A 20,026-nucleotide genomic window follows, 5' to 3' on the forward strand; every position below is an offset into this window, starting at 1 on the left:
ATTGTGGAGTAACTAAAATGTTGTTGATCCATCCTCAGTTTTCTCCTATCACAGCCATTAAACTGTAATTGTTTTAAAGTCACCATTGGCCTCATGGTGAAATCCCTGAGCGGTTTCCTTCCTCTCCGGCAACTGAGTTAGGAAGAACGCATGTATCTTTGTAGTGACTGGGTGTATTGATACACCATCCAAAGTGTAATGAATAACTTCACCATGCTGAAAGGGATATTCAATGTCTTGTTTATAGGTGCCCTTCTTTGTGAGCCATTGGAAAACCTCCCTGGTCTTTGTGGTTGAATCTGTTTGAAATTCAGTGCTCGACTGAGGGACCTTACAGATAATTGTATGTGTGGGTTACAGAGATGAGGTAGTCATAAAAAAAGCATGTTAAACACTATTATTGCACACAGAGTGAGTCCATGCTTGTTAAGCATTTTTTATTTTTTACTCCTGAACTTATTTAAGCTTGCGATAACAAAGGGGTTGAATACTTATACTCAAGACATTTCAGCTTTTCATTTTTATATAATTTGTAAACATTTAAAAAAACATAATTCCACTTTGACATTATGGGGTAGTGTGTAGGCCAGTGACCAAAAAATCTCAATTTAATCTATTTTAAATTCAGGCTGTAACACAACAAAATGTGGAAAATATCAAGGAGTGTGAATACTTTCTGAAGACACTATCTTATCCTGGGTCCTTTATAGAGCATTTAGTCAACAATACAATGATCCCTTATAAGAGATGAAAAAATGAGCACAGCAAAACATTGTCATAAAATATGTCTTGGATATCCCTTATTTTTCCATTTACCTTCACATTTGAGGTGTGAAAATTGTTTAAAACACAACCACGTGCCTGAGACAGTACAATACAACATTTTACAGTATCTCAATTGAAAAACTGCATTTAGCAAGTTAACATGTTCAACATGTCTTTAAGACAAATAATAAAAAAGTTTATATTTTTGCAACATAATGTACCTTAAAAATATTAATTAATTAGCTCTTAGCAATAAATATGTTTGTTAATATGAACAACTTCGCAAAAGGCAAAATGTGTCATATAAAAAGCGAGACACCTGTCAAATTTCACCATCAAACAGTTTTGTCGAGTTGACTATGAAGCGCTGTCTGTCCTAAGCAGTGTCAGCAAATGAGTGTGTATACGTTCACCTGGGGTGTAGTCATTAGTGCACAGCACACCGTAGCAAACGGTAGCTAAACATTTTGCAACAAAAACTAGTGTTTCTTATTGGACAAGTTCAGTTTAGACCCTCCCTGTTTCGGCCGTTTGCTTACGATTGGTTCCTAGTGAACCCTTGTCCTGTTCAATGTATTAATTATGTTAATTTTGGGGTTAGGGGGGAGTGAGTATCTTTTCAAAGGAATAACAAAAACACAAACAGGAAATTAGAGGTGCACTGATACTATCGATGATGGTACTCGGTATCAGGCCGATACGGTATCTGTAAATGCTAGCCGATACAAAGTTCAGATACTAAGCTGACATATTGTAGCGGGTATCTTCACTTTAGCCGAGATCATGTCCCACTTATTTTAAAAAGCATTTAAATATGTTTTTGTGGTATTATTTGTTTGTTGCATTATATTTGGTTGATTAGGAGGTATCGTTGATTGAACTGGGTTAAAGTTATTGTTATGAAAAGTATGTACCGGTACTCGGTGGTATAGGCGATCCTCAATAGAAAGTACTTTGTACTCGGAACGATCAGCAAGAAATGATAACGGACACCTTTATAGGAAATGTATATTACATAAGATATTTGTGCTTCTAAATGAGCTGGCTTTGAGCTGGGGTTGAGTTTGAAAAGTCAATGGAGAGGAAGCATAATCAATCTCTTTCCCCCCATCTCTTTTTCCCTCCCTTGTTCCTAAAATCCATCGTCCTCGTCTCGGCGTGACAGTATTAGCTGCCTCCTGGGACCACTCAGATGAGGGATGCTGGGCGGTGAGTCCCCCTGCGTCCCATAGTCCAGTTTGGGTGTGGAGGTGTAGCGATGCCCCATCCGTCCCATCTGCAGTCCCCTGACGTCCCTGTGCAGGGCGGGGTCGCTGGGGATGGAGCTGAGGCCTGCCATGCCCATGGGGGGGCTGGCCCGGTCCAGGCGGGGGTTGCTGGTGCTGCTGGGGGACTGGGGGTCGGCGCTGAAGTACAGTGTGGAGCTGGACAGTGTGGTACTGGGGCAGAAGTAGGGCTCGGGGCTGTCCCCGAACACCGATTTGCCCTCGGGCGAGCTGCGCTTTAAGGAGTCCGACACCGGCGACTCCAGCGGGCTCTGCATGTCCTCCAGGCTGTCCTCACTCTCCTCCTCGTCAGGTGTCTCGGCGGACATGGGCTCGTCGCTGGCGCTCTGGAACTCCTCCTTGCAGTCCGAGAGGGGTGCCAGGCCCCGCTTCGTCCCCTGCGATTCAGACACAGAGGCCCCGGAGAACCCGACATAGTTGCCCCCAAACGCTGTGGTAGTCCTGCCACCACCCGTACCCGAGGCCTCTGAGTTACAACAGTACTCGTCCTCGTCCAAGATGGCCACCACGCCGCCGGCGCCATAGGCCCGGTTGATCTTTCCTACGTCGCTCGTTTTTAGTGCCAAGCGAATCAGGAGCCAGTGGTGGTGGCGGCAGAGGCACGAGTTACCCAGCCTGGGACCGCAACTCCCAGGATGCTCCAGGAGGGAGCCGGCCACGCCAGAGAGGGAGAAGCTGCCGTGATTGTGCAGGGAGGAGGGTGCGGCCTGGGGGAGGCTCTTGTCACCTCCCCCACCCCCCAGGGAGTAGGAAGACTCGCCCTGCTCTAGGCCCTCCAGGCAGGTGGAGCCCATGTGGTGGTTGCGGTGGCTGAGGCCATGGCCTTGGGCAATCTCAGTGGACTTGGGGTGGAGGAAGCGGTAGTACAGGACTAGAGAGGTGGCACCTGGAGTAGGGAGAGATAAGAGAGGGGGAGACTTAGAAACACGCCCCGTGTGATGCAGAGTGTTTGAATGGACAGTGATGTACAATAATGAACAAATTATAGTATTCATTAAAGGTTAGGGCAGTTAAATGATGGGATTGAAAGTTCCTTATGGGGAACGGTTGGTTGTGTCTGAAGCTTGACGTGGTGCCTTAGATAGACAATGTATCCCTTACAGCCATGAACATGACTAAATCTGTGATATGAGGTTTCTCTGGTAGCAAACATTTGCCCTAAATGAAATCTACATTTGAATTTAAGAAGTACTTGTTTCCTTTTAACACGTAATAGCTTTGACTTTAGCTTTGTAATAGCTTTTTAACATCTTCTTTGTTCTGTGCACAGACATCAGGCATACAGTGGGGGAAAAAAGTATTTAGTCAGCCACCAATTGTGCAAGTTCTCCCACTTAAAAAGATGAGAGAGGCCTGTAATTTTCATCATAGGTACACGTCAACTATGACAGACAAATTGAGGAAAAAATTTCCAGAAAATCACATTGTAGGATTTTTAATGAATTTCTTTGCAAATTATGGTGGAAAATAAGTATTTGGTCACCATAGACAAACAAGCAAGATTTCTGGCTCTCACAGACCTGTAACTTCTTCTTTAAGAGGCTCCTCTGTCCTCCACTCGTTACCTGTATTAATGGCACCTGTTTGAACTTGTTATCAGTATAAAAGACACCTGTCCACAACCTCAAACAGTCACACTCCAAACTCCACTATGGCCAAGACCAAAGAGCTGTCAAAGGACACCAGAAACAAAATTGTAGACCTGCACCAGGCTGGGAAGACTGAATCTGCAATAGGTAAGCAGCTTGGTTTGAAGAAATCAACTGTGGGAGCAATTATTAGGAAATGGAAGACATACAAGACCACTGATAATCTCCCTCGATCTGGGGCTCCACGCAAGATCTCACCCCGTGGGGTCAAAATGATCACAAGAACGGTGAGCAAAAATCCCAGAACCACACGGGGGGGACCTAGTGAATGACCTGCAGAGAGCTGGGACCAAAGTAACAAAGCCTACCATCAGTAACACACTACGCCGCCAGGGACTCAAATCCTGCAGTGCCAGACGTGTCCCCCTGCTTAAGCCAGTACATGTCCAGGCCCGTCTGAAGTTTGTTAGAGTGCATTTGGATGATCCAGAAGAGGATTGGGAGAATGTCATATGGTCAGATGAAACCAAAATATAACTTTCTGGTAAAAACTCAACTCGTCGTGTTTGGAGGACAAAGAATGCTGAGTTGCATCCAAAGAACACCATACCTACTGTGAAGCATGGGGGTGGAAACATCATGCTTTGGGGCTGTTTTTCTGCAAAGGGACCAGGACGACTGATCCGTGTAAAGGAAAGAATGAATGGGGCCATGTATCGTGAGATTTTGAGTGAAAACCTCCTTCCATCAGCAATGGCATTGAAGATTAAACGTGGCTGGGTCTTTCAGCATGACAATGATCCCAAACACACCGCCCGGGCAACGAAGGAGTGGCTTTGTAAGAAGCATTTCAAGGTCCTGGAGTGGCCTAGCCAGTCTCCAGATCTCAACCCCATAGAAAATCTTTGGAGGGAGTTGAAAGTCCGTGTTGCCCAGCGACAGCGCCAAAACATCACTGCTCTAGAGGAGATCTGCATGGAGGAATGGGCCAAAATACCAGCAACAGTGTGTGAAAACCTTGTGAAGACTTACAGAAAACGTTTGACCTGTGTCATTGCCAACAAAGGGTATATAACAAAGTATTGAGAAACTTTTGTTATTGACCAAATACTTATTTTCCACCATAATTTGCAAATAAATTCATAAAAAATCCTACAATGTGATTTTCTGGATTTTTTCTTCTTATTTTGTCTGTCATAGTTGACGTGTACCTATGATGAAAATTACAGGCCTCTCTCATCTTTTTAAGTGGGAGAACTTGCACAATTGGTGGCTGACTAAATACTTTTTTCCCCCACTGTAACCAGGGGCTTAAAACTGAATACTACATAATATGGAGTATCCAAAGAGTGACTGACCAAGCAGGAAGCTGCTCAGCACAGCGATAGGGAGGGTCATGCTATCCCATGATTTCTCACTGAGGAAGTCGGACGCTGCCACTAGTAGGGTGGTGTTCTCCAGTAGCATGGCCTATAGGAGAAGAGGTCAGGAGAAGTCATGACGGGACTGAGACAGGGGACAATGGAATGCAAGGACAGAAAGGGTGTGTGTGTGTGCACCTGCAGCTGTGTGTGCGCCCATATAAACATGATTATGTGAGTGAACTAATAGGCCCCCCAAAAAAGACAAAACATACAACTCGTCACAAAGACAGGGGTGAACGCATAAGACAACAAATGTCAACAAGCAGCAGGAGATTCAAACAGAACTCAATCAGAATATTCTGCCACACATTCGATTCAATTCAACAGATCTTTACTGTCCCCGAATGGCAGTCTTCGTCCTCCTATTCGTCATACGTACCACGTAGAAGTAGGAAATTGAAACGGAGCTGAATCGGAACATGCACAAAAATCATAATGAATAGAATTCAATTCAACAGACCTATTATCCCCAAAGGGCAATTCAGTGGCAGCGAACCAAATTTATCCTATACTGAATTCTGTCTTCCTAGCAACTGAATTCTTCCTGGCAACTGGACCTTTTTTGGAACACCATTATTTTTGTCTGTGCAGAAGATCTAGGTGCTGCTGTAGGCCCTCCTTGGTTGGGGACAGAAGCACCAGATCATCAGCATACAGACATTTGACTTCCGATTCTAGTAGGGTGAGGCCGGGTGCTGCAGTCTGTCTCTCTCTCCAATTAAATTCAAAGGGCTTTATTGGCATGGGAAACATATGTTTACATTTCCAAAGCAAGTGAAATAGATAATAAACAAAAGGAATGCCACCTCATTTTGTAGGCAGTGTGCACATAGCCTTTCTTCTCTTGAGAGCCAGGTCTGCCTACGGCTGCCTCCCTCGTTAGCAAGGCTATGCTCACTGAGTCTGTATATAGTCAAAGCTTTCCTTCATTTTGGGTCAGTCACAGTGGTCAGGTATTCTGCCACTGTGTACTCTCTAATTAGGGCCAAATAGCATTCTAGTTTGCTTAGTTTTTTTGTTAATTCTTTCCAATGTGTCAAGTAAGTTTTGTTTTCTCATGATTTGGTTGGGTCTAATTGTGTTGCTGTCCTGGGGCTCTGTGGGGTCTGTTTGTGTTTGTGACCAGCTTGCTTAGGGGACTCTTCTCCAGGTTCATCTCTCTGTAGGTGATGGTTTTGTTATGGAAGGTTTGGGAATCTCTTCCTTTTAGATTGTTGTACAATTGAGTCTCTTTTCTGGATTTTGATAATTAGCGGGCATCGGCCTAATTCTGCTCTGCATGCATTATTTGGTGTTTATGTTGTACATAGAGGATATCTTTCTAGAATTCTGCATGCAGTCTCAATTTGGTATTTGTCCCATTTTGTGAATTATTGGTTGGTGAGTGGACCCCAGACATCACAACCATAAAGGGCAATGGGTTCTATAACTGATTCAAGCATTTTTAGCCAGATCCCCTAATTGGTATGTCAAATTTTATGTTCCTTTTGATGGCATAGAAGGCCCTTCTTGCCTTGTCTCTCAGATTGTTCACAGCTTTGTTGAAGTTACCTGTGGCACTGACGTTTAGGCCGAGGTATGTATTTTAAAAAATGGTGTGCGCTAGGGCAACGGTGTGTAGATGAAATTTGTATTTGTGGTCCTGGCAACTGGACCTTTTTTGGAACACCATTATTTTTGTCTTACTGAGATTTACTGTCAGGGCCCAAATCTGACAGAATCTGTGCAGAAGATCTAGGTGCTGCTGTAGGCCCTCCTTGGTTGGGGACAGAAGCAACAGGTCATCAGCAAACAGTAGACATTTGACTTCCGATTCTAGTAGGGTGAGGCTGGGTGCTGCAGTCTCTCTTGTACGTACCACGTAGAAGCCGGCCATGCGAAAGCGCGAGGGGCCGTCTTTGACGTTGAGGAAGAGGAAGACGTGGACCAATCCCAGCGCAGAGTTGAAGAGGCGCCAGCGCCAGGGGCCGGTGCAGATTTCGGGTTGCTGGGCGACCAGCCAGAAGGACGCCATGAGCCAGTGGAAGCCTGGAGGTCAGCGTAAAAATAGATAGCTAGCTGAGAGTGTATTAGACAGCGGAGCGGCACTGTGGTGGGAATACAGTATGTGTATGTGAGAGTGTGTGTGTGTGTGTGAGAAAGTAAGTTTGTGTGTGTGCGTGCGTGCGAATACAGCAGGGCCAGAGAGGTATTAGAGCAGAGGAGGCTGTTGGGAGGAGCTATAGGAGGACGGGCTCATTGTAAAGACTGGAATGGAATCAATGGAATGGTATTAAACACATCAAACATATGGAAATCACATTTGACTTCCATTTATTCCATTCCTACCACCAGACTCCTCTGTATTAGAGGTATTGTGCATAGTCATGTAGGTGGACACTGGTTGCCAAGGAATGAGCTTTGAAGGAAAACATATGTTGCAGTGTGAAGATAGATGCGTTTTATTGATTTTATATAATATATTTATTTATTTATATTTTAACCTGAGGCTTTGTAAATTCGGTATAATGCACGTAGAGGTCAATTGTAGGTCAAATCAGTTTATTATAATTTACCATTTTGATTGGTTGTGCTGTCAGATGATTGTGAAGGATCTCGAATCTGCATTGATGCATTATTTACTACAACCAAGTTCCCTGATGATCAAGGAGTTATAAAACCAACATAATAACACCATTCCATTTTCTCTCTCTCTCCTCCTTTTTTTTTCAGAATAAAATGTTATCTAAAATAACAAATTGACAGCATATCAATAATTTCCTTTGGGAAAGTCTGGAGAATATACCTAAGGATAACCAAACAAAATCTGGTGAATGCAGATGCTTCTGAAGCTGAAAATATATAGTGTGGGAAGAGTCTGACTTTCAGGGAAATGGCAGTTAAAAGACAAGTACACTGAATTAAGACTACCAAACGCCAAAAGCCTATTTAGACCCAATCACCATCTCTTCAAAGTGAGTTACTAAATGTATTCCAGTTTGTAACATTCTCTATGAAATGGGCTTTGAAATTGTCTAATTCAATGTCGTGAGCTTTGAAATTATTGATGTATGTCCATTTTAAAGTGGTCAAAATTAATTAACATGTTGATGATGGTAGTATGTTGAACTAAAAATATACATTCATCAGGTTTTTGAAATGTTTGTTTACTTTTTGAAAATACCCCAAAATCTCAAAATTGATAGGTAGATGCAAAAATGGAATTTCAGCCTGTGGTGCCTGGCCTTAACCCCTTTTGCCTGGGCGGAAATGTACAGTGGCTTGCGAAAGTATTCACCCCCCTTGGCATTTTTCCTATTTTGTTGCCTTACAACCTGGAATTAAAATGGATTTTTGGGGGGTTTGTATCATTTGATTTACACAACATGCCTACCACTTTGAAGATGCAAAATATTTTTTTATTTTGAAACAAACAAGAAATAAGACAAAAAAACTGAAAACTTGAGCGTGCATAACTATTCACCCCCCCCCCCAAAGTCAATACTTTGTAGAGCCACCTTTTGCAGCAATTACAGCTGGAAGTCTCTTTGGGTATGTCTCTATAAGCTTGGCACATCTAGCCACTGGGATTTTTGCCCATTCTTCAAGGCAAAACTGCTTCAGCACCTTCAAGTTGTATGGGTTCCGCTGGTGTACAGCAATCTTTAAGTCATACCACAGGTCTGGGCTTTGACTAGGCCATTCCAAGACATTTAAATGTTTCCCCTTAAACCACTCGAGTGTTGCTTTAGCAGTATGCCTAGGGTCATTGTCTTGCTGGAAGGTGAACCTCCGTCCCAGTCTCAAATCTCTGGAAGACTGAAACAGGTTTCCCTTAAGAATTTCCCTGTATTTATCGCCATCCATCATTCCTTTAATTCTGACCAGTTTCCCAGTCCCTGCCGATGATGGCCAAAAAGCTCAATTTTAGTCTCATCTGACCAGAGTACCTTCTTCCATATGTTTGGGGAGTCTCCCACATGCCTTTTGGCGAACACCAAATGTGTTTGCTTATTTTTTCTTCATGTAATGGCTTTTTTCTGGTCACTCTTCCGTAAAGCCCAGCTCTGTGGAGTGTACGGCTTAAAGTGGTCCTATGGACAGATACTCCAATCTCCGCTGTGGAGCTTTGCAGCTCCTTCAGGGTTATCTTTGGTCTCTTTGTTGTTGCCTCTCTGATCTGTACTTCTCCACAACTTTGTCCCTGACCTGTTTGGAGAGCTCCTTGGTCTTCTGGGGCCTTTCAGAACAGGTGTATATATACTGAGATTGCGCACAGGTGGACTTTATTTAACTAATGTTGTGACTACTGAAGGTAATTGGTTGCACCAGATCTTATTTAGGGGCTTCATAGCAAAGTGGGTGAATACATATGCACGCACCACTTTTCCGTTATTTATTTTGTATAATTCTTTGAAATAAGTTACTTTTTTTCATTTCACTTCACCAATTTGGACTATTTTGTTAATGTCCATTACATGAAATCCAAATAAAAATCTATTTAAATTACAGGTTGTAATGCAACAAAATAAGAAAAACGCCAAGGGGGATGAATACTTTTGCAAGGCACTGTAATTAGCCTAATAAAAAAATCACCATAACAATCTGTCAGTTTAAGCTAGAGATATAATTTTTGCATTGGATGTGTCTCAATCCACCACATCTGCCTTTGTAACACTTCCTGAAAAATGGTATTCTCACAGAATTGTCTGTAGCGACCGAACGGTTTGGCCTACAAACTATTATTACATTTACATTTGAGTAATTTAGCAGACGCTCTTATCCAGAGCGACTTACAGTTAGTGAGTGCATAAATGTTCGTACTGGTCCCCCTTGGGAAACGAACCCAGAACCCTGGCGTTGCAAGTGCCATGCTCTACCAACTGAGCTACACGGGACTACATGGGGTGTATTCAGTGAGGTGAAACATTGTGTTGCAGATAGAAATGTAATAGAGTTGACACTAAACCTCATGACAGACAACCCATATGTTTTACAAAGTATTTGTTCTACAGTATACAATACATTTCTATGGGTATGTTGCACCCACAAACCCTACCCATAGTGCTGTACTACTAACCCTGGAGTATTGTAGGAAATAAACAAACGCTGATAAAGAGAAAAGTGCAGAACCAGAACGAAAAAAGGTTAAACCTTATAGGCTATGGTCTAATAATATACTCTATAACTCAATACCAACATAAATGTTTAACTCAGAAGCAATAAATTACATTTTATATATGTGTGACCATCAGATTTTACGTAAAGCTACTTACCGTTAATGTTGTATAAAACAACTATAGATCTAAATGTATAGAATACAAAAGATTCAACTGAATTCTCTCTATATGAATGACAGAAATTAAGGATAGAAGAGAAGATGCATATAATGTAGGATATTATGGGGCTTATAAAGGGCTTACAATGTTTTAAAAGACACATGGCCTTCTAGGTAATAGTGACGAACAAATACTGTACATATGGCTCAGTCTTTTCTGTTTCTATCTACGTGGGCTGGCACACGTGTCTGACTGGGGTGGCTCCGGCGGACCTGCTCTCACCTGCGGCCAAAGCCAGGCCACTGGTACTTTTCAGCTGACATTTACATAACAATGGCCAACTGTGGACTTTAACACCTTCTCACAAAGCAACTGTTTTGATAATGCAGAGATTGTTGATTATGCTACTACTGTCAGCACTAGCTATGGAAACACCATTTCCCTAGTTTACATAAGGGCGTATACACTAGTGGAACACTGGTGTTACAATCGAAAAACAGTATACTGTACAAATACTGCACAAGTGGGCTTCATTCGGATATCCAATCAGGATCCTGTCGTCACCAACCTAGACTACCTCTAAATAACAGTTAGCTTGGAGGTAATTTCTCCCATTCGGTCTGTATCGATAAAACAGTTCATCTTCTGTAACAACCAAGTACTAGATGTTCTCTAGTTACAGGATTTGATCCCAGGCTCAGTGTTCTCATGTACAGAAATATTCACTGATAAAGTTCCCAGGTCAGTTTTTCATGTCAGAGGAGGGGTGTGGTTATCGGACAAAGGGGAGGGGTTAAAATTATTATTATTTATTATTATTATTATTATTATTATTACTATTATGACCCCGCTATGGAAAGATGAGACTCTCACGAACACAATGGTGTTCTCCGTTTTGCTCGACGACCCCCACAAGCGCCTTGGGACTCGTCTGAAGTCGGTACAGCCGATCTGCCAACATATGTCTGTAGCGTCCAAACAGTTTGGGCTACACACTAATATGACCCCTCTGTGTAAAGGTGAGATTCTCACGAACACGTACATGTTGTTTTGCTCTAGGACGCCCACAGGCCTCACAAGACACATCTGAAGGTCCGCCGGTACCAGTTGAAAATATGTATGGAAGTATACAGTATATGGAGACTAATCTTACTTATATCTCTCAGATATAGGATAGACATTTCAGAACAAACTCCCATTAGATTATTTGGGGGGACTATCTGTTGTTCCATGTAGTGAATCTGTTATTCAATGCATTTGTATAGGCTAATAGCAGTAAGGCCAAAAATATATTTTTATTAAATAACTTTGTTATATACATTTTTTATACTCCAAGGGCTCTTAAAATTCAAAATTAAATAGAAAAATTATCCTTGGTATGATCTTCTTAAAGCTTTTAAACATTGAAGGTCTCTTCCCTATCTCGTACCTTTTTCATACGATCACGCCGACCAGAACCAAACTGTGCTTTTTTATTAAATAACTTTGTTATATACATTTTTTATACTCCAAGGGCTCTTAAAATTCAAAATTAAATAGAAAAATTATCCTTGGTATGATCTTCTTAAAGCTTTTAAACATTGAAGGTCTCTTCCCTATCTCGTACCTTGCATCTTTTTTTCACATTGGCCTTTTCAGCACGGTTCCAGCAACTATGGAGGGTGCCAGCTCAGTACAGCTTAGTTTGGCTTGGCTCGGTTTTGCTCAGTAGTGTGAAAAGCCCTCTTGTTTCTCCAGCTGTTGCCCTGCGCTCTCTCTCTCTCTCTCTCTCTCTCTCTCTCTCTCTCTCTCTCTCTCTCTCTCTCTCTCTCTCTCTCTCTCTCTCTCTCTCTCTCTCTCTCTCCCTCCCTCCCTCCCTCCCTCTCGCTCTCTTTCTCTCTCTCACCTGCCACTCCGCAGGTCCACCAGTGGAAGTAGCGGGCAAAGGACATGAGGCTGGCCACTCGGGCACCCAGCATGCCCGCCCTCCACAGCAGCTGGCACAGCAGGGCGGCCGGGGGCATGGCCAGATGGCCCGGGCGGATCAGGCAGCACGCCCGGCTGAACAGCACCAGCGCCCAGGACAGCGATAGCAGGCACAGGCCCGCACACACCGCTACTGTGGAAGGGTGGGGAAGGGAGTGGGGGGAGAGAGAGAGAAATGTAAGACATTTTTTACAGTATACAGACATTTTTGGGTACAAAAATGACAAGGTATTTACTAAGAAAATGGCATGTATAGTAATAACCAATATTTTCTAAGTGACCGACTATAACCGGCTATCATTTTGCTTCTCAACAAGGGTCCCAGCCTAATTATATACGTCTATGGTCCCAGATGAGCTGGCACGATCTGATGGACAGTACAGTTTGCTGCGATTCCAATGAACATTCCAAAGTGTTAGGAAATCATCAGCTCTTTAGGATATGAAAGTATATCTAGGCAACAATATTACATCATCACAGACATAAGCAGGGAAAATGTAACAGGGAAGTCATTAATTCAGGATAGGGCTAGTATTTTTGTTATTTTTTATTTTACCAATATTTAACTAGGCAAGTCAGTTAAGAACACATTTTTATTTTAGCTGTATCCTTATTCTAGTCCTCCTCTGTTCCTCTGGTGATGTAGAGGTTAACCCAGGCCCTGCAGCCCCCAGTATCACTCCTACTCCCCATGAGCTCTCATTTGTTGACTTCTGTAACCATAAAAGCATTGTTTTTTTGCATGTTAACATCAGAAGCCTCCTCCCTAAGTTTGAGTTATTCACTGCGTTAGCACACTCCGCCAACCCTGATGTTCTAGCAGTGTCTGAATCCTGGCTTAGGAAGGCCACCAAAAATTCAGAAATTTCCATCCCCAACTACAACATTTTCCATCTAGATAGAACTGCCAAAGGGGGTGGAGTTGCAATCTACTGTAGAGATAGACTGCAGAGCTCTATCATACTATCCAGGTCTGTGCCCAAACAGTTTGAGCTCCTACTTCTAAAAATCCACCTTTCCAGAAATAAGTCTCTCACTGTTGCCGCTTGCTACATTTTCATTTTACATTTTCATCATTTAACAGACGCTCTTATCCAGAGAGACTTACAAATTGGTGCATTCACCTTATGATAGCCAGTGGGACAACCACTTTACAATATATCAAATTATTATTATTGTTATAATTTTTTTTTTGGGGGGGGGAGGGTAGAAGGATTACTTTTATCCTATCCCAGACCCCCCTCAGCCCCCAGCTGTGCCCTGGACACCATATGTGAATTGATTGCCCCCCATCTATCCTCAGAGTTCGTACTGCTTGGTGACCTAAACTGGGATATGCTTAACACCCCAGCCGTCCTACAATCTAAACTAGATGCCCTCAATCTCACACGAATTATCAAGGAACCTTCCAGGTACAACCCTAAATCCGTTAACATGGGCACCCTTATAGATATCATCCTGACTAACTTACCCTCTAAATACACCTCCGCTGTCTTCAACCAGGATCTCAGCGATCACTGCCTTATTGCCTGCGTCCGTAATGGGTCCGCGGTCAAACAACCACCCCTCAAACGCTCCCTAAAACACTTTAGCGAGCAGGCCTTCCTAATTGACCTGGCCCAGGTATCCTGGATGGATATCGATCTCATTCCGTCAGTAGAGGATGCCTGGTTGTTCTTTAAAAGTGCTTTTCTCTCAAACTTAAATAAGCATGCCCCATTCAAAAAATTCAGAACTAAGAACAGATATAGCCCCTGGTTCTTCTCAGACTTGACTGCCCTTGACCAGCACAAAAACATTCTGTGGCGTATTGCATTAGCATCGAATAGCCCCCGCAATATGCAACTTTTCAGGGAAGTTAGGAACCAATATACACAAGCAGTTAGGAAAGCAAAGGCTAGCTTTTTCAAACAGAAATGTGCATCCTGTAGCACTAACTCCAAAACGTTTTGGGACACTGTAAAGTCCATGGAGAATAAGAGCACCTCCTCCCAGCTGCCCACTGCACTGAGGCTAAGAAACACTATCACCACGATAAATCTACAATAATCGAGAATTTCAACAAGCATTTTGCATACGGCTGGCCATGCTTTCCACCTGGCTATCACTACCCAGGTCACCAGCTCTGCACCCTCCGCTGCAACTTGCCCATGCCTCCCCCGCTTCTCCTTCACACAAATTCAGATAGCTGATGTTCTGAAAGAGCTGCAAAATCTGGACCCCTACAAATCACCTGGGCTAGACAATCTGGACCCATTCTTTCTAAAATTTGCCGCCGAAATTGTCGCAACCCCTATTACTAGCCTGTTCAACCTCTCTTTCGTAATGTCTGAGATCCCCAGAGATTGGAAAGCTGCCACGGTCATCCCCCTCTTCAAAGGGGGTGACACTCTAGATCCAAACTGTTACAGACCTATATCCATCCTGCCCTGCCTTTCGAAAGTTTTTGAAAGCCAAGTTAACAAACAGATCACCGACCATTTCGAATCACACCGTACCTTCTCCGCTATGCAATCCGGTTTCCGAGCTGGTCATGGGTGCACCTCAGCCACGCTCAAGGTTCTAAACGATATTATAACCACGATCGATAATAGACAGTACTGTGCAGCCGTCTTCATCGACCTGGCCAAGGCTTTTGACTCTATCAACCACCGCATTCTTATTGGCAGACTAAATAGCCTTGGTTTCTCAAATGACTGCTTCGCCTGGTTCACCAACTACTTCTTAGATAGAGTTCAATGTGTCAAATCGGAGGGCCTGTTGTCTGGACCTATGGCAGTCTCTATGGGGGTGCCACAGGGTTCAATTCTTGGGCCGACTCTTTTCTCTGTGTTTATCAATGATGTCACTCTTGCTGCTGGTGATTCTCAGAACCACCGCTACGCAGACGACACCATTTTGTATAAATCTGGCCCTTCATTGGACACTGTGTTAACAAACCTCCAAACGAGCTTCAATGCCATACAACACTCCTTCCGTAGCCTCCAACTGCTCTTAAACACAAGTAAAACTAAATGCATGCTCTTCAATCGAACACTGCTGGCACCCACCCACCCGACTAGAATCACTACTCTTGACGGGTCTGACCTAGAGTATGTGGACAACTACAAATACCTAGGTGTCTGGTTAGACTGTGAACTCTCCTTCCAGACTCACATTAAGCATCTCCAATCCAAAGTTAAATCTAGAATCAGCTTCCTATTTCGCAACAAAGCCTCCTTCACTCATGCTGCCAAACATGCCCTCGTAAAACTGACTATTCACCGATCCTTGACTTCGCGATGTCATTTACAAAATAGCCTCCAACACTCTACTCAGCAAATTGGATGTAGTCTATCACAGTGCCATCCGTTTTGTCACTAAAGCCCCATATACTACCCACCACTGTGACCTGTACGCTCTTGTTGGCTGGTCCTCACTACATATTCGTCGCCAAACCCACTGGCTCCAGGCCATCTATAAATCACTGCTAGGCAAATCCCCGCCTTATCTTAGCTCATTGGTCACCATAGCAACACCCACCCGTAGTATGCGTTCCAGCAGGTATATCTCACTGGTCATCCCCAAAGCCAACACCTCCTTTGGCCGCCATTCCTTCCAGTTCTCTGCTGCCAATGACTGGAACGAACTACAAAAATCTCTGAAGTTGGAGACTCATATCTCCCTCACTAACTTTAAGCATCAGTTGTCAGAGCACCTTACCGATCACTGCACCTGTACACAGCCCATCTGAAATTAGCCCACCCAACTACCTCATCCCCATATTGTTATTTATTTTGCTCATTTGCACCCCAGTCTCTCTATTTGCACATCATCTCTTGCACATCTATCATTCCAGTGTTAATACTAATTGTAATTATTTTGCACTATGGCCTATTTATTGCCTTACCTCCATAACTTGCTACATTTGCACACACTGTATATATATTTTCTGTTGTATTTTTGACTTTATGTTTGTTTTACCCCATATGTTACTCTGTGTTGTTGTTTTTATCGAACTGCTTTGCTTTATCTTGGCCAGGTCGCAGTTGTAAATGAGAACTTGTTCTCAACTGGCTTACCTGGTTAAATAAAGGTTAAATAAATGAACAATGACGGCCTTCACCGGCCAAACCCGGACGACGCTTGGCCAATTGTGCCCCGCCCTATGTGACTCCCAATCACGGCCGGTTGTGATACAGCCTGGAATCGAACCAGGGGGTCTGTAGTGATGCCTCAAGCACTGAGATGCAGTGACTTAGACCACTGCGCCACTCGGGAGCCCAAGTATAAACTACAAACTTGTGGATCATAATTAACAAGATCACATGGATGGGACCTGATCCTAGATTAGCACTCCTACTATGAATACCGGCCTACTAAGAGATGGTAACATTTTAATTATTACATAGTAATTAATTACATATGATTCAGGCTACATGTTTATTTCTTCGTAATTAATTAAATTAAGCATCACCTGGGTACAGTGATGTCTTACCCGGGGAGTCGAGTTCCACGTCAGTGACAGCTAAGATGTAGGTCTGCAGCAGGGTCTGAGGGAGGGTGAGTACCAGGGCCTCCAACAGGCGGAGGGCGGACACATCGGCCTGCTGCATCACAGCCGCCCCGAGCTCCCCCGCAGTACCCTGCATGTCCCATACGGACATCATGCAGTCCCACAACCTGCCAGAAGGAGGAGACAAAGACCAATGGCTAAGATAGAGCTTGTGAATGGGGGCAGAGCTAGAAGGTAGTTGGTTTTGTATGGTGGATGTGTATGATGATATGTGTTCGTGGAATTGTGTGTCTGCAATTTACATATGTAGAATTCTAAAGATTCTCTACACAGAAAATGCAAAGATTTTAGGTTTAATGATGTAAACCTCTCAAGGTAACCTCTAACGCCCATCACTTCCGGTATACTACTAGAGGGCAAATAGGATAGCAGGTCTTATTAATCCAACTAAGTAAATCAGTGGCTGGTTTCAAAATGATTGTTACTTTGAATTACTCTGAGCTGAAAGCAACTGCTCCGTCAATTTCTAATTATGAGGCAGATTGCTCTGTTGTCAGGGTCCTGTTCATTAAGGCACACTAACAAAACGTTCTAAAACATTTTGCCACAGAAAACAAAAGCGGCCATTTCTAATTGGTCAAGTTCAGCTAGTACCTTCACATTTCAATCAGTTTTCTTACATTTTGTGCTTATCGAACACACCCAGGTGTAGCCATTGTTCTGGTGGGCTCACCTTTGGAAGATGCCCAGTTGCAACACATGTGTGAGGGTCAGGAACCAATAGTGGTCTTCCCCGTCGTCACGGTACCACCTGAGACTCAACACCTGGACCAGTATCCCCGGCAACAGGAAGGTGAGGGTCATCCCCGCCCACTGCGTTTCCTCATTCCATAGGTAGAATCCTACACAGTAGATCACTTTATAGATCACACACACAAAGAAGGAAGAAATAGGTATGTTATACATTTGTTGTGCCAGTAATCGAAAGGTCGCTGGTTCTAATCCCCGAGCCGACTAGGTGAAAAATCTGCCGATGTGCCCTTGAGCAAGGCACTTAACCCTAATTGCTCATGTAAGTCGCTCTGGATAAGAGCGTCTGCTAAATGATGTAAATGTAAATGTAATATCAATGTAATCCGTGTACTACAAGGTCTATTTACCTACATACAGAATATTTTTGGTTTCATTCTATGGCGCCTCATGTTCTAAAACCATTGTTTCATATTTGAAGGTGTCACCGACTTACTTTTGGTTACACTCTGTACAGTCTATGGTGGGAGTGAATGGTGATACATTCCATTGCACACAAGGCCAGCCACATAAATGAACGAGTGAGTGAGGTGAGTGACTTAGTGAGTGGGGGCTGGATAAATGAATGAATGGTATATTTGGAAACAATCCCCTCGCCTTTATTTCACACTAAAAACAGACATGTCAAAGCCATATCAAATGTATTGATTATCATTAATTAAATGCTATTCATGTGTATGCCTCTTGACCACAAACTTGGCAAGCTCTTGATAACTAGATAATGATTATTTCTGTCTTATCCATCTGGACTGGCTGTCTCTGTTGGTGGGGCCCTAGAGAGGCTCTCAGGCTTAGTTTATTTGGATCCCCATTAGCTACTACACATGCAGCAGCTCCTCTTCCTGGGGTCAACATAAAACGTACAAATACATGACAAAGTACAGAACGGTTATAAACAAGAACATAAGATATTACATTAAATTCCCCCCAAAATAAATATGAGTTATATATTGAAGGCACAGTAGTTTTATCCGGTGAAAGCCATCTGTGTGGAGGCCAAAGTTGCTTCGCGCGCAGTCAGTCGCCTTTGCTGGGGCTCTTTGTCTTTTGCTACTGCCCTTCTCCATTGGGTTTTCACAACCACAAAGTCAACATTTTCTATATCGTAAAAATTTATGAAAACAAAAATTAGCTTTTTGGTCTTAATTTCAGTTTAGGGTTAGGAAAAAGGTTAGCAGTGTGATTAAGGTTAGGGTCAAGGTCAGGGTTAAAATCAAATAGGAGGGCTTTATGACTTTGTGGCTGTGGTAACTAGTGACGACCTTGTCATTGCTCTGCTAACTCAGGGCTATTCACACAAGGATGTACCGCGCCCGTTTCCCGAATAACGGTGCGGAGGAGACCTAATCTCCTAGGTGCCCTTCGACTGACCCGCGTGTGATATGCATACAAAATCAAACATCACCAAATCGATTTTTCTTATTATCGGTATTAATTGCGACATGCATGTTGATTGAATGTAGTTAGCAGAGATGATTGGCCAGGCCAGTACAGTAGCTAAATTGGGTTTTCTAAACTAGTCAAAAGCTGTCACAGACCGCATGACTTTATCGTACATTTTGAGAAGGCACACTCCGTAGAAATAAAGGCTAGCCTTCAACTTAAAAGACCACAATGAAACTGGCTATACACTTATTGAGAATTAAACAGAAAGGTTGGTGGTAATTTGTGCAATGTTACCGGGACACATTAACGTATCCATTTACAGTAGCTAGCTAATGTGGCTAACGTTACTCGGCTAACGTTAGCCAAGTGATGCTGAACTGTCCCTGAATTAGCAAGCCATAGACGTGTAGCTAGCTAAATACGCATTCCATGAAGTCCATAATACAACATTTCCCCGAAAAACCAAGAACTCTACCATTGCATATAACTAATTGAAGATCACTAACGCAGTCCAACCAAGGCTTGACTGAACGTGATGTGAATGTTTATTTGCAGAATACTACAGTGGCTAGGCTACTGAAGCATTTGGTATCCACTTACGCGCGGTTCTTTCAGCCAGTATCACCAGCCCGGACACACCGAAAAGGATAGCCTGGCACCACGCAATCCAGCACCCACTCCGAGCCGCCATGGGCATCATATGGGCGACAGGCCCAGTGTTTATCATGATATGAAGACTTGGGCGCCGCGGGAACCAGCCGGGGACATTATTATTGTCATCCTTCTCCCTTGGTGGATCCGTTACCTACCAGTACTCGTCCTCCTGGCTGGCTCCCAGTCAAAAATATCTGACGTCACTGCAATTTTTAAAGAGGTAGTACACTACACAGTACAGGAGGTATTGTTCAAACTCACCATGGTCACATTGATGGTGACACATTACACCGTTTCATGTAGTGGCTATCCTGACTTATAATCATCCATATCACACAAATCTAGGGATATAATACCTTGGGTGCTCTGCCTCTGAGAAAACACTCAGGAAAGA

At 43.3% G+C, this 20,026-nt stretch overlaps 1 protein-coding gene across 1 annotated transcript; it reads right to left on the minus strand.

The window, feature by feature from the left end:
• Positions 1 to 613: 613 nt before the first annotated feature.
• LOC121549124 (XK-related protein 5) lies at positions 614 to 19,796 on the minus strand. Its single transcript, XM_041860978.2, has 7 exons — positions 19,579 to 19,796; positions 17,516 to 17,699; positions 16,765 to 16,949; positions 12,208 to 12,420; positions 6,923 to 7,092; positions 4,999 to 5,110; positions 614 to 2,937 (listed from the first exon to the last, which is right to left on the minus strand). The coding sequence occupies exons 1-7, from the start codon at positions 19,703 to 19,705 to the stop codon at positions 1,898 to 1,900; spliced, it is 2,031 nt and encodes a 676-aa protein (XP_041716912.1). The 5' UTR covers positions 19,706 to 19,796; the 3' UTR covers positions 614 to 1,897.
• Positions 19,797 to 20,026: the final 230 nt, after the last annotated feature.

Source organism: Coregonus clupeaformis, chromosome 33 (genome assembly GCF_020615455.1).
Source record: "Coregonus clupeaformis isolate EN_2021a chromosome 33, ASM2061545v1, whole genome shotgun sequence".
Classification (NCBI taxonomy): domain Eukaryota; kingdom Metazoa; phylum Chordata; class Actinopteri; order Salmoniformes; family Salmonidae; genus Coregonus; species Coregonus clupeaformis.

Excerpts from the sequence above, each read along its gene's own strand:
- LOC121549124 (XM_041860978.2), bottom strand. The coding sequence starts at position 19,705 with ATGATAAACACTGGGCCTGTCGCCCATATGATGCCCATGGCGGCTCGG. Across the intron at positions 17,700-19,578 it reads ACTGGCTGAAAGAACCGCGC|TGATCTACTGTGTAGGATTC; the intron begins GTAAGTGGATAC and ends TGATCTATAAAG. Across the intron at positions 2,938-4,998 it reads GCTGAGCAGCTTCCTGCTTG|GTGCCACCTCTCTAGTCCTG; the intron begins GTCAGTCACTCT and ends TCCCTACTCCAG.